We start from the raw sequence: 15,120 nt of genomic DNA, 5'->3' as shown, positions 1-15,120 counted from the left end.
CTTTCTTCTTTCCTCCTCTCCTTTCTTCTTCCCTTTCTTTCTTTCCCCCATTATTCCCCTCTTCCTCTCCTCTCTCCTACTCTTATTACCCTCTCTTTCTTCCTCTCCTTTACCCTTTCTTCTTTCCTCCTCCTTTCCTCTCTTCTGGAGGGAACCAACCTTCAGCTGGTCAGAATCAAACTTCTGGCAGTGGGCAGAGTCAGCCTGCAACACTGCATTCTAACCACTGCACCCACCAGGGCTTAAGTTGTTCGGTTTGACGTCTAAAATGAAGTGAACACTGCACACATCGGCCTACCGAGGGCCAGAAAGCTCAATAAATTGCGGGCAGGCGGGTGCCGCACATTGGCGGTCGTGACGCGTATTTTGAGCAAGAGGGAGCCGCCGCAGAGGGATGAAAGAGCCACGCGCGGATTGCCGATCCCTGCACTCAGAAGATCCGGGGAAAGTTTGCATTGAAAAGGGCTCTAGGAAGAAGGGAGGGAAAAGAGCCAGAGGCCCAGGGCAGGAGACCAACCTCAACAGCCCAAAACCCTGAATCGTCCCTTTGAAGGCGCTTTGTTGGAAGAGGAAGACTGCAAGGGGTTCGGGGGGGGTTCCATTTCCTTACCTTGTAGCCCATCAGGAGGCGCTGGATTGCCCTGCCGATGCTCTTGAGGTCCGTCTCGGCGCGGACTTCAAAGACGTGCTTGTCCGGGGGCAGCAGCTCTTGGCCCACTTTCTCCACCATGGCAGCATGCTCAGCAGAATACAGGCTGTTGAGGTTTGGCATCTGATTACTGCGCACCTAAGGCAGAGGAGTGATCCAACAGAGAGGGCTGAGCTGCAGGCAGGCAGGCAGGCAGGAAGGACCCGAGGCAGGGACTCAAGGGAGCGGGACACTCAGACGTCAATCTGCATTTTTAAACACAGATTTTGGGGAGATGTGGGGGGCGGGGGAGACTGAGACTTCCAGGATTAATTTCTGGATTAAATTCTGCTTTGTATATATTTGCATAAACATATACATATACGTTGTGGCTCAGCAGGAGCCGTTGGAGCTGCCACCAGACTCCGACAGCGAGGGCCTGATGAGTCGGCTGTGGAGGATCCTGGACAGGGTTCTGACTCCGAGCAGGGCGCAGAGAGGCTGGTTGGCCACCAGAGGCGCCTGAGCCTTGGACCAGTGGGGAGGAGACAAGGGAGTGTGATCCCGACGTCATGCATTGGAGCAGTGGGGAGGAGACAAGGGAGTTGGTCCTGGATGCCCGGCAACAGAGAGCTAATAGGCGTAAGGAGCAGTTACGCAGTTACAGGAGATAATTGCACTCAGCTGGTGGTAATTAGGCTCCTCTCAAGACTATAAAAGGAATGATTGTGCACACGCCCGTTGCAGGAGTCAACGTATTCACTAGAGCTGGAGAACTCTCGTGGCTAGCTTGGCAGGCTGGATTGCTGCCAAGGTTAGTCTGTGCTGGATTGCTGGCAACGTCTTGTCTGTGCTGGATTGCTGCCAAGCTCCTGTCTGTGTGTTAATAAATCCTTGCAGTATCTTTGTCTCGGCGTGCTTTGGTGTAGGGCGAGGGGGGTCAGAACACACACATATATATATGGATCAATCAGGAGCTCTGTTATCAGCTACAGAGACCTTCGGGAAAGCCTTGCCAGCTGCAGAAGAAATGGGCCGGCAAGGCAGGTGTTGAGGGGTGCCACGCCTAGCTGCAACTCCCCGAAGGTAATTAGCAGGACAGCTCCACCCATTCCCCGTCCCTACCCTGGCATAATTTTTACCAGTGCTCCCCGGAGTGGGCGGGGTCTTAATTAGGGTGTCATTTATTAGGAACACCATTTCGGCAACACCCCCCATTGCCGTCAGATCTGACCTCATTTTAATTATGGCTGAACTTTGCCCCTCCCCTCAGTCTGTGTCATAAATCACATTCTCCAACGAGGTGCTTTTGGACACACGTGTCGAAATCAAGCTAGGACTTACTTTCAGGGTAGGTCGTATTTTGGGAAAACGCGGTAGATATACACACTGTATATGTTATGTGTACACAGACACAGTTTGCGGATTTAACAACTGCAGTGATTCACTTCACGAACCCGGCGAAGGAAGTCGTGAAATGGGGCAAAACTCGCCGAACACATGTCTTCCTTAGCAACATCGGTTTTTCAGCTCAGCTGTGGTCGTTAAGTCAAGGAGTACCGGTTACGGCAACCCTCTGGCCCGCTGACACCCCCCCCCGCCCCTCCTCCGATGGGCATTTTCGCAGTTGCGTAAAAACCACGAAGATTGATTTAAGAACGTTTCCACAAATGGAAACAAAACAAAACACACACAAAGCGATCTTCTTTGGACGCAGCTGTGACACATTTTGATTGTAAAATATCTAAGGGGGGGCGGGGGGCGGAGAGATTAGGAGAAAGAAACCCCCCAAACACAGGACCCAAATCATCTCCCTTTTCCCCCTCCCGCCCTTGAACTTACTGTATCAAGCACAAAGATGGAGGCTTTGCGCTGGGACGGGATGAAGAGGCCAAGCAACGCCTTGCTGCCCTGGGAGTGGTGATAGAGGTAGATGTGTCGGATGCTCCCTAGACAACAGAAAGGATTCGGGTGCGTTAGATGGAAATCAGTACTCCCGCGGCACAGATCAGCCTCCCGTGTGCCTCCCTATAGTGTCAGGGTTCCTGTACTTTTGTTTTTAATGAGGTGAAAACCGCGGGAATTTTCAGAGTTTAATGTCAGGGTTCCAAGCAATAAATCCATGGCAAACGAGAGTCCGAAGCACTCGAGAGTTTCTCAAAGGATGCTTTTATTGGCAATATCATATTGGCGCATGCCTGGTGAAAACAGACTCTGAAAACCACTGCGCGTCAGGCCCGCAGCCATCTTTTCTTTTGGGTTTTTGGCCTGCCACACTTTCTATTATTCTACTGTGCATTTTCTATGGTGGGAAAATGGGAGAGGGGATTGTACGGCGTTAGATGCTATGTAGCCATAACAACATTCTTTCTAGAAAGCCAAGGTCATCCTCTGTCTTTGCACCCTCTGCACCTGACCGGATCTGGATGGGTGGAACTGCCAGCATGGACTATGTGATGGGCTTGTTGGGTGTGGGGGCAAGATCTTGAACTTTCAACTGGGAAAACCGGAAGCTTTCAGATTTGGCTCTCTTAATAAATTGGAACTCTTTGCCTCGGACTCTGATTTAATTTTGGATGCTAATTGGAACCCTGACACTGCGATTTTCACCTCATTAAAAGTTTTTCTACTTTCTCAAAACAATCAGTCCATGGTCCAATCAACGTTCAGTCTGACAACCGGGTAGGGCCCTCACTCCGCCGCCTTCTGACCAGATTTGAAAATGTCCTTGGCTCCCAAGAGAAAGCATTTTGTTTTGGCTAGAAAAATCCCTCTATCTCACATCCTCCCTCCCTGACTCTCAACTCAGTGTGGAAACGCCGAAGTGGACAGGAACGGCTTCAGTTAGGACAGCTTCAGGGTTGACACCTACCTGGCTCCAGGTAGCTGAACTGTGCCAGAGACTGCCTCTCCAGGTGATCCAGGTCAAAGGTCTCAGCTTCCCGGCCGCTCAGAGTGCCTCACCAAATGCTTATTTACCATGCAGACACAGCCTAGCTGAATCAGGGCCCGCAGGAGCAACGGCACCTGGGAAAGAGAGTGGATCAGGCCACAGGGCAAAAGTTCCGAGCGCCCCGACAAATTTACAACACAATGGTTGAAAGAGCAAAACAATTCAGGCGTCGCAGCGATCCAGTCAAAGGCCAGATTTCTACCACGATTGAAATGCTGGGACTGGATCTCAACAGAGCTGTGCATGAATAAATGAATTTATGTCCACACTCCTCCATTAACTGGAGCAATGTTTAAGGGAAGAAGAGTAGAACCAAATGCCTCCACGATGCAGCGAGAGACTGATAAGAGTCATACAGAAAAAAAATCACTTAGTGTTGTGGCCCAGCAGGAGCCGTTGGAGCTGCCACCAGCCCTATGAGTTGGCTCTGGAGGATGTGGAGGACCCTGGACAGGGTTCCGACTCCGAGCAGGGCGCAGAGAGGCTGGATGGCCACCAGGAGGCGCCTGAGCCTTGGACCAGTGAGGAGGACAAAAGGGAGTGTGAGCCTGAGGTCAGTAGTGAGTTGTTCCTGGATGCCCGGCACCGAAGAGCTAATAGGCATCAGGAACAGTTGCGCAGTTACAGGAGGTAATTGCACTCAGCTGGTGGTCATTAGGTTCCTCTCCAGACTATAAAAGGACTGCTTGTGCACACGCCCCTCTTGCAGAAGTCAACGCAGGAACTAATGTCAGAGAACATTATGGTGAGCTTGGCAGGCTGGATTGCTGCCAGGGCTTATCTGTGCTGGATTGCTGCCCAAGCTTGTCTGTGCCGGTTTGCTGCCAAGGACCTGTCTGTCTGTTAATTAAATGCCGTAAGTTATCTTTGGCTCGGAGTGTGTGTTGGTGTGGGACGAGGGGGGTCAGAACTGAGGTGGCGCAGTGGTTAGGGTGCAGTACTGCAGGCCACTTCAGCTGACTGTTATCTGCAGTTCAGCGGTTCTAATCTCACCGGCTCAAGGTTGACTCAGCCTTCCATCCTTCCGAGGTGGGTGAAATGAGGACCCCAGATTGTTGGGGGTGATATGCTGACTCTGTAAACCGCTTAGAGAGGGCTGAAAGCCCTATGAAGCGGTATATAAGTCTAACTGCTATTGCTATTGCAATCTATCTATCTATCTATCATCTATCTATCTATCTATCTATCTATCTATCTATCTATCTATCTATCTATCGGATTGTTGGGGGCAATATGCTGACTCTGTAAACCGCTTAGAGAGGGCTGAAAGCCCTATGAAGCGGTATATAAGTCTAACTCCTATTGCTATTGCTATAGAACAACTTAGTATCTATGCGTAGGTTAGTGGGAGATTAGATATAGTTTCCTCTAGGCTAAAAAGGTTTCTGAAATCACACAAATATTATTGCAAGCTCTTTTTGCTGGTGTGGCAGTGGAAGGAGCAACTTGTTGCCCATCGATTCGCCCACCTTGGCTCTCCTCCCCCTTTCTCTATTTTGATCAAGGCATTACCTGCGTCTCGTAAACCCCTTCAATGTCTGGAGCAGAGAGGCTGGCATAGATCTCGTTGACGTGCTCCAGGTACATGTCTTCGGGCACGGAGTACTCGTACAGGTGGAAGGCCAAGCTGGAACGAGGAAGAATCCGATTCACCTGCCAAGAGAACAGGGAGGGAAGCTTAGGAGGAGATTCCTTCTGTTTATGCCCCGAAGGGATGGAGAGTTTAATCAATTTGACCCCTTTAGGATGGTAAATTGTTTCAACTCCTACCCTCAAAACGACGTTAGAGCATTGCACACCAGAACAACTAGACACAAGGACAGTTTTTCCCCAAACGCCATCACTCTGCTAAACAACTAATTCCCACAACACTGTCAAACTATTCACTAAGGCTGCATCACTATTACTATTAGTCTTCTCATCGTTCCTATCCCCCATCTCCTCCCACTGATGACTGCAGGACTGTAACTTTGCGGCTTGTATCTTTACGATTTATATTGATATTGGTTGTTTCCTGATTGCTTATTTGTACCCCATGACTATCATTAAGTGCTGTATCTTTTTATTCTTGATGAATGCATCATTCTCTTTGGCCAATAAATAATTCTGTTCTGTACTATTCTATTCTTTTTCTTTATTCTATTCTATTCTGTTTGATTTTTTTCTCTATTCTATTCTATTCTATTCTATTCTATGAATGCATCATTCTCTTTGTGTACACTGAGAGTATTTGCACCAAAGACAAATTCCTTGGCCAATAAATAATTCTGTTCTGTTCTATTCTATTCTTTTTCTATATTCTATTCTATTCTATTCTGTTTGATTTTTTTCTCTATTCTATTCTATTCTATTCTATGAATGCATCATTCTCTTTGTGTACACTGAGAGTATTTGCACCAAAGACAAATTCCTTGGCCAATAAATAATTCTGTTCTGTTCTATTCTATTCTTTTTCTATATTCTATTCTATTCTATTCTGTTTTATTCTTTTTCTCTATTCTATTCTATTCTATTCTATTCTATGAATGCATCATTCTCTTTGTGTACACTGAGAGTATTTGCACCAAAGACAAATTCCTTGGAATAAATAATTCTGTTCTGTTCTATTCTATTCCTATATTCTATTCTGTTTTATTCTTTTTCTCTATTCTATTCTATGAATGCATCATTCTCTTTGTGTACACTGAGAGTATTTGCACCAAAGACAAATTCCTTGGCCAATAAATAATTCTGTTCTGTTCTATTCTATTCCTATATTCTATTCTATTCTATTCTGTTTTATTCTTTTTCTCTATTCTATTCTATTCTATTCTATTCTATTCTATTCTATTCTATTCTATGAATGCATCATTCTCTTTGTGTACACTGAGAGTATTTGCACCAAAGACAAATTCCTTGGAATAAATAATTCTGTTCTGTTCTATTCTATTCCTATATTCTATTCTGTTTTATTCTTTTTCTCTATTCTATTCTATGAATGCATCATTCTCTTTGTGTACACTGAGAGTATTTGCACCAAAGACAAATTCCTTGGCCAATAAATAATTCTGTTCTGTTCTATTCTATTCCTATATTCTATTCTATTCTATTCTGTTTTATTCTTTTTCTCTATTCTATTCTATTCTATTCTATTCTATTCTATGAATGCATCATTCTCTTTGTGTACACTGAGAGTATTTGCACCAAAGACAAATTCCTTGGAATAAATAATTCTGTTCTGTTCTATTCTATTCCTATATTCTATTCTGTTTTATTCTTTTTCTCTATTCTATTCTATGAATGCATCATTCTCTTTGTGTACACTGAGAGTATTTGCACCAAAGACAAATTCCTTGGCCAATAAATAATTCTGTTCTGTTCTATTCTATTCCTATATTCTATTCTATTCTATTCTGTTTTATTCTTTTTCTCTATTCTATTCTATTCTATTCTATTCTATTCTATGAATGCATCATTCTCTTTGTGTACACTGAGAGTATTTGCACCAAAGACAAATTCCTTGGAATAAATAATTCTGTTCTGTTCTATTCTATTCCTATATTCTATTCTGTTTTATTCTTTTTCTCTATTCTATTCTATGAATGCATCATTCTCTTTGTGTACACTGAGAGTATTTGCACCAAAGACAAATTCCTTGGCCAATAAATAATTCTGTTCTGTTCTATTCTATTCTTTTTCTATATTCTATTCTATTCTTTTTTATTCTTTTTCTCTATTCTATTCTATAGTCTCTTCTATATTCTATTCTATTCCTATTCTTTTCTATTCATATTGATATTGTTTCCTGATTGCTTATTTGTATCCTATGACTTTCATTAAGTATTGTAGTACCTTAGGATTCCTGATGAATGTATTTTTATTCTTATGTACATTGAATCTGCACCAAAGTCAAATTCCTTGTGTGTCCAATCACACTTGGCCAATAAAGAATCCTATTCTATTCTTTTTCTCTATTCTATTCTATTCCTATTCTAAATTGGCTTTTCCCTGTTCAAAGCTACCTGCCTGTGGAACGAACCCACCACTCAGGATCTGCATGTGTTTGCTTCTTAGGGAAGGAGTCAAGCTCTTATTTTTCAAAAAAATCTGGGTCTCTTCAGCTTAAATCAGTTAATTGCTAAGGGAGTCCTCAACTTACGACAACTGAGTCCAGAACGGAGGCTGCTATGCGAGGCATTTGTTAAGTTACTAAAACCTGGCTATTCCGGCAGGCCTGGGGCTCTTGACCTCATGAAATGAGGTCCAGCCCCGCCTAGATTGAGTGCATGAAGTGATCTTTTAATCTGTTTTTTCTTTCTATTTTTCTAATTTTTTATTCTTTTTAAATATGTATTCTGTAAGCCGCCCGGAGTCCTTCGGGATTGGGCAGCCTATAAATTTATTAAAACCTTAAAACCTTAAACCTTAAGTGAGCTTCGTCGGATTTTTTTACAAATTCTCCTGCCACGTTTATTAACGGAATCACTGCCGTCATTAAAATTAGCCACTGGGTTGCTAAGTGAATCTGGCTTCTCCTTCCACTTGGCTCGTCGGGAGAAGCCTCCCGACAAGGACGATTCCAGAAGGGATGGGAAATTAACGCACTGGAATCAATCACTACTGCAATGCGCTCTACATGGGGCAGCCCTTGAAGAGTATTCGGAGACTTCAACTCGTCCAGAACGCAGCCGCGCGAGCGATTGTGGGTGCACCTCGGTACACCCACGTTACACCTATCCTCCGCGAGCTGCACTGGTTACCGATCAGTCTCCGGCTACGCTTCAAGGTGCTAGTCGTCACTTATAAAGCCCTTTATGGTATTGGATCTGTGTACTTGAGAGACCGCCTGCTGCCAATTACCTCCCACAGACCCATTAGATCTCACAGGGTTGGCCTCCTCCGGGTTCCGTCTACCAGCCAATGCCACCTGGCTATTACCCGGGGGAGGGCCTTCTCTGTGGCAGCTCCGGCCCTCTGGAATGAACTCCCCGCAGGGATTCGGACCCTCACCTCTCTCCAGGCCTTCCGAAAAGCCGTCAAAACCTGGCTTTGCCGGCAGGGCTGGGGGTGATGAGTTCCCCTCCCCTCTCGACATGTATGGTTGTGCAATTGTTGTTGACTTTTATTATTGTATTTTGTTTTTTTTTATGTTCCCCCTTTTTTCCCCTTTGAATTGTTCGCCGCCCTGAGTCCTCCCGGAGAAGGGCGGCATACAAATAATAAAAATTCTATTCTATTCTATTCTATTCCACCCCTGGAGTTTAATGTACCTTTTTGTAGACCGTGCTCTCTTCGGGTTTAGGGATGCGCTGGTTGATGTAGAAGATACGCGGGACGTTCAGTTTGAGGCAGTAGAGATCGCTTCCGATTACAGCCCATAGCTTGAAGAGGCCTGGCTGGGCAGTCTCGGCAATCTAGCAGGGGGGGGGGGAAGGGGGATAAGGACCAGCTCTTCAATCAAGAGGAAAATCGTGATTTTTGTCAACCCCCAAAGAGGAATCCTCGGAGAAAAGGCAAAGACGCTTGGATTGTTTTCTCAAGATGCTACAAAAGCTAGCAAGGAAATACTTGATAGAGGATTGATGATATAATGTATAACCCTAAGAATATATTACAAAGATATCTTGTTGTTGATAAATAATTTTAATAAGGAAGTAATTAAAAAATGGTATATATATGTATGTGTGTGTGTAATATTTGTGCTGATAAATAAATAAAGGGAGACTAGTAAATATATACCTTCTTCCCTGGCTTCAGCTGATAAGGAGGAGACCTGTGGCTTAATGGCTAAGACGTTTGCCTAAGATGTAATACACCACAGGTTCGAATCCCAGTAAGGGTATGGCTAGCTGATGAGAGCTAAATAGCTTGAAATAGATCTATACTAGTCTCCCTTTATTTATTTATCAGCACAAATACTACACAAAATGTAACAAAGGCAACAGTAAAAATATTGGGTTTCTGTCGTGATGGACTCTTGTGACGAGCCGATTGACAGATAATGGAAGCAATTAGCTTCCTCCCATAATTGGGGCCTACCAGGGGTTGTGACACTAAATATATATATAATATATAAATCTTATATATATATATATATATATATATATAGATAGATAGATAGATAGATAGATAGATAGATAGATAGATAGATAGATAGATAGATAGATAGATAGATAGATAGATAGATATAGATATAGATATAGATATAGTCACTAGGCAGGTAAATATTAGTGGTCCACAGGATTTAAAACTATGAATGTAGTGGCCCCTGAGGTCCGAAAGGTTGGTGATCCTCGGTTAACGGTATTGTCCTTGTGAAAGGCAGTTAAGAGTCTAAGGAAGAATAATCCAAATTTTGTATCAGAGGAGAAATGGGAGCAAAGAAAAAGAAGGAACGCTCTTAGGAATTCCAACTTAAGCTCTGCTCCGGGGACTGCGGGCCCTTCGATCACAGGACAGCTCCCATCGTGATGGGGTAGACAGGAATCCTGTCTTGTCCGCCAAAGGATTCCGGGAACCGAAGTGCAACACAGCTAGAGGGTTATCAGGTCAGTGTATAAGCAGCGCGGCCCGCGTTGAACATCGGGGCTCACGCGCCTGCCGTCCTCGGCAGTGAGGATGCCCGTACCTGGACTACTTGCCACGGCATGTCGAGGATACTCCGCGCAGTCTTGCGCAGGAAATTGCTCAGCCCCTTGGAGGGCCCGGCCCGGATTACTCCGCCCCCGGGAGCTGCTTCTCCGTTGGCCAGCCTCCGCTTCTTCCGGCGCTCCTGGCGTTGTCGGGCCTGCAGCTCCCACTTTTTCTTATGGTAGCGCAGCCAGAGAAGGCGTTCCTCCTGCGGCAGAGCAAAGTGGACGGAGGCAGCGGTTGAGAGGGGGGGGGGCACAGGCAGCTGCAAAGCAGCCTCAGGTGCTTGAGCTCAGGCACCTGAAATATTTCACCTAGACCAGGGGTCCCCAAACTTTGGGGCTTGGCGGTCCGGCTGGAGGGGTGGTAGTGGAGAGGGGAACTCTTCTGTCTCAAGACCGTCCCATAGATTTCCACTGCTCTCCTCTCCTCTGCGCATTCGCTAATCAGGCATGGAGCCAGCTGTTCCTCCTCTTCCTCATCAGCCACCTCCACACCTGGGGGCTGTTGACTCTCCGCCTGAGGGCTGACGGACAGCCCAGGCTCCGCCTCTCTCTCTCTCTTCTTCCCTCCCTCCCTCCCTCTCTCTCTGACAGTTCCATTCCCTCTTCCCCCTCGGAGTTCTCAGGTTGCCTTGATGGTGATCGGCCCATAGATTTCCACTGTTCTCCTCTCCTCTCCCTTCTGTGCATTTGCAAATCAGGCACTGGAGCCAGCTCTTCCTCCACTTCCTCATCAGCCACCTCCAGACCTGGGAGCTGTTGACTCTCCATCTGAGGGCTGATGGACGGCCCAGGCTCTGCCTCTCTCTCTCTCTGAGAGTTCCATTCCCTCTTCCCCCTCGGAGTTCTCAGGTTGCCTTGATGGTGACCGGCCTATAGATTTCCACTGCTCTCCTCTCCTCTCCCTTCGTACTTGAGAGACCGCCTGCTGCCAATTACCTCCCACAGACCCATTAGATCTCAGTGTTGGCCTCCTCCGGGTGCCATCTACCAGCCAATGCCACCTGGTTATTAGCCGGGGGAGGGCCTTCTCTGTGGCAGCTCCGGCCCTTTGGAATGAACTCCCCGCAGGGATTCGGACCCTCACCTCTCTCCAGGCCTTCCGAAAAGCCGTCAAAACTTGGCTTTGCCGACAGGCCTGGGGGTGATGAGTTCCCCTCCCCTCTCGACATGTATGGTTGTGCGACTGTTGCTTATTTTTATTATTTGTATTTCGTTTTTATGTTCCCCTTTTTCCCCCCTTGAATTGTTCGCTGCCCTGAGTCCTCCCGGAGAAGGGCGGCATACAAATAATAATATTCTATTCTATTCTATTCTATTCTGTGCATTCGCTAATCAGGCACTGGACTCATTTGTTCCTCCTCTTCCTCATCAGCCACCTCCAGACCTGGAGGCTGTTGACTCTCCATCGGAGGGCTGATGGACGGCACAGGTTCCATCTCTGTCTGCCTCTCTCTCTCTGACAGCTCCATTCCCCCTTCCCCCTCAGATTGCCTTGATGCTGACCCTGACTCCCACGCCACCTTCTCCTCCTCCTCCTCCGCTGGAGGGGCTGGCAGCTGACAGGCCACACCTATGCCCAATACACTTTTGAGTTGGAACTGCTCCCTGCAGAGATAACCAAGCCCATCTGAGCAATGGCGATAGACTTGCAATCACTTCCTTTTTACTGAAAACTATCTCAGGGGCGAAAGGGTCAACGGCTTTCCCAGCGGGGCAGCCCCAACCTCAAAGCAACCCCGCTGCTAATTGGCCGAGAAGCTTTCGGCCTGCTCTCTGATGCAGTTGCAGCCCTGAGCAAGCCGACTTACCTTAGTGGTGCCAGCGGGCGGCGGGGGCCCCAGGATCTCCCTCCAGGACTGGGTGAGCTCCAGAGCTTGGGACTGCTGCTGGCTCTCCTCCGCGGTGGGGATTCGTTTACGCTTGCTTGACATGGGGGGCACTGGGTGCAGAGGTTTGCTGACCCCAAAATCTTCCATGTCGGCCACCTGACTATTCGGGGTATCCTCCATGGGTACGTTAGTGGAGACCTACAGGGAAAGCCCAATGATGATTATATGAAAGAGGTTAGCTCTGCCATCTTCGCTACAGCTGACTGGCATCCTGGCATAACTGGAGGAAGGGAGGGGGGTGTAAGACGAAATTGGGGAAGGTGGGCAGGTGGAGAGATGAAGGTTGTAAGGGGTGGGGAGGAAGACATTGGCAAGTGGCCAGATTTAAGCGCCTCGAGGACGCCTGGCCTGGGAACAAAGGCAAAACGTCTTTGAGACACACGCCTACAATCAAAGCAGTTCTCCAAACATCAAACTATTGATGAATATTGTTGAATAAGAATATTGTTGAACTCTGACAGTCCGGTATATGGGTCTGTAAGTGGTGTTGTCAGGCCTGAAATTATATTCCTTTTAGAATTTTGGCCCGCCACACTTTCTCTTATTTCATTATGCTGTTTCTTTAGTATAGTTGATGGGAGGGGGGAATAGACAGGAGTAGGATTGTGGAATGTGTTATTGTTTTCATTCTTTACTAGAAGCACAAGGTCATCTTTTGTCTCTGCACTTTTACACCTGACCGGAAGCAGCTGGGTGGAGACGCCAGCGTGGAAGAAGAAGATTGGACCATGTGATGGATTTGTGGGTGTGGGGACAAGATCGTGAACTTTTAACTGGGTGGGATTCTGATGTCATTTCCAGAATTGGGATTAACACAGATGTGCTAAGGTGTCTGATTTATTCAATTGGAACTTTAAGGATCGTTTTGCCTTGGACTCTGATTTAATTCTACTTGGAACGCTGAGAGCTGTTGCTATAGGACATGTCTTTGTCCTGCCCTTAAGCCCCATGTGGGACACAGTGGCTCAGATACTGAGCTTGTCAATCGAAAGGTCGGCAGTTCGGCGGTTCAAATCCCCAGCGCCGCGTAACGGAGTGAGCTCCCATGACTTGTCCCAGCTCCTGCCAACGGAGCAGTTTGAAAGCATGTAAAAAATGCAAGTAGGAAAATAGGAACCACCTTTGGTGGGAAGGTGTTCCATGCGCCTTTGGCGTTGAGTCATGCCGGCCACATGACCACGGAGACGTCTTTGGACAGCGCTGGCTCTTCGGTTTTGAAACGTAGATGAGCACCGCCCCTTAGAGTCGGGAACGACTGGCACAGATGTGCGAGGGGAACCTTCACCTTTACCTAAGCCCCACAGGCCAGAGGCTGTGGCCGAGAACTGTTAGGTGTGCAATCTTACCTGTCTTTTGCCTTCGCTGACAAAGAGCTCACTGATTTTCTTCTGCTTGTACACATCATTTTTCTCCAGCAGCTTCTTGTGCAGCCAATCCGGGTGACGGACACGAGGCACCGGATTCTTCACCTGTCAGGAAGCCTCACATTTAGCCCTCTCCCTTGGTTTTCATTTCTTTCCCCTTTTCCAGGGAGGATGGGGCATTGTTTACGTTGATTATATCACGTCACTAAGGGGGGACCTGATAGCAGGATTCCAATATTTGAAGGGCTGCCACAAAGAGGGGCTTACGTTATTTTCCAAAGCACCTGAAGGCAGGACAAGAAAGGAAGGATGGAAACTAACCAAGGAGAGAAGCAACGTGGAATTCAGTAGAAACTTCCTAACAGTGAGGACAATTAACCAGTGGAACCGCTTGCCACCAGAAGTTGTGGGTGCTCCATCACTGGAGCTTTTTAAGAAGAGACTAGGCGTCTGAACTGGTTTAGGATCTCCTGCTTCAGCAGGGGGTTGGACTAGAAGACCTCAAAGGTCCCTTCCAGCTCTATTCTGATTAATTCTGATTGATTTTCTCCTTCATTCCGGGTCGCTTCGCTCCTTGATTAGTTTCCATCCATTGTTTCTTGCCTTCAGGTGCTTTAGAAGATAAATCGGCCCCCTCTTCTTTGGGGAAGCCCCTCAAATACCGGAATACTGCTATCACGTCGCCCCAAATTCTTCTGTTCTTTAGACTAGACAAACCCAATTCCTTCGACAACCCGCCGTGGCCGACTCCTGCTCTACTGCTGGATCAGGGGGTTGGACTAGAAGACCTTCAAGGTCCCTTCCAACTCTGTAATTCTGTTCTGTTTTGCCATTTATTGCAGTGGGAAGGGGGCTTGCCCCACTCCCCAAGGATTCACTCCCAAGTATATAAATTACCTGCTGCAGAGCTGCCGGAATGGTGATAATTTTTTGGATGGTGCTACCCAGCCTTTCAATGTAATACTCCCAGTCCAGGATCTGTGGATAAAACAGGCAATGAAGCCCACAAGGGATAAAATTGAGCCACCCGAGTTAGCGCTCCGGTTATTCATAGCGCCAACCGGGAAGTTGTTTCCAGGATACCCCCTGGGGAAGCACGGTTTTTCAACAAGCCATATAAGAATCCGGGCCAGTAACCAGATCGAGCCCATTCCATTCCCAGCCTCGTCTGCTTACCGTTCGGATATCAAAATCCTGCATCGAGGGGCTTTTGAGCCACTTCCGGAGGTAATGCTTGCGCACCGAGAGCTCGGCCTGGAAAATGGCGAGCGGGATGGCCCTGGGCGGGAGGAAGGAGAGGATGGTTGTTGTTGTTAGTTGCAAAGTCGTGTCCGACCCGCCGTGACTCTGGGAGGGGCCATTCACCGTCCCCCTGTGGCCTCACTCCCAAGTCGACCCCCTGTTCCTTAGCTGCTCCCTTCGTCTGGCAGCTCTGCGCATGCGCACACTGGGAACAGGCTCCAGCTGTTCCTCTGCCTCACTGATGTCTGACTTTGAAGGCTGCTGATAACTGTCAGACGGCCCTGGCCCCCTCTCTGCCTCCGACATAGAGCCCTCATCAGAGCCTTCCCCAGACTCCAGGACTGGCCCGGGTTCCTCCCCAACCCTCCTCACTGCCCGAATCTGTTCCGCTGGCCGTTAGCAGGCATAACAGCATGGTGGTATTCTTGGA

The 15,120-nt window shown here is 47.4% G+C and overlaps 1 protein-coding gene across 1 annotated transcript in view; it reads right to left on the bottom strand.

The window, feature by feature from the left end:
* POLE (DNA polymerase epsilon, catalytic subunit) overlaps positions 1 to 15,120 on the bottom strand; it is a 63,624-nt gene that overhangs the window by 25,873 nt on the left and 22,631 nt on the right. The window contains 11 exon segments of the mRNA XM_087705553.1: positions 611 to 787; positions 2,471 to 2,577; positions 3,501 to 3,582; positions 3,584 to 3,655; positions 5,094 to 5,234; positions 8,831 to 8,974; positions 10,189 to 10,398; positions 12,004 to 12,222; positions 13,431 to 13,553; positions 14,346 to 14,426; positions 14,625 to 14,727. Of these exon segments, the coding sequence (XP_087561679.1) occupies positions 611 to 787; positions 2,471 to 2,577; positions 3,501 to 3,582; positions 3,584 to 3,655; positions 5,094 to 5,234; positions 8,831 to 8,974; positions 10,189 to 10,398; positions 12,004 to 12,222; positions 13,431 to 13,553; positions 14,346 to 14,426; positions 14,625 to 14,727 (1,459 nt within the window).

This window comes from Thamnophis sirtalis, unplaced genomic scaffold (genome assembly GCF_051295495.1).
Source record: "Thamnophis sirtalis isolate CommonGarterSnake01/CBP01778 unplaced genomic scaffold, rThaSir2_p1.2 scaffold_2, whole genome shotgun sequence".
NCBI lineage: Eukaryota > Metazoa > Chordata > Lepidosauria > Squamata > Natricidae > Thamnophis > Thamnophis sirtalis.
This window is presented reverse-complemented; position numbering and strand designations above follow the sequence as displayed.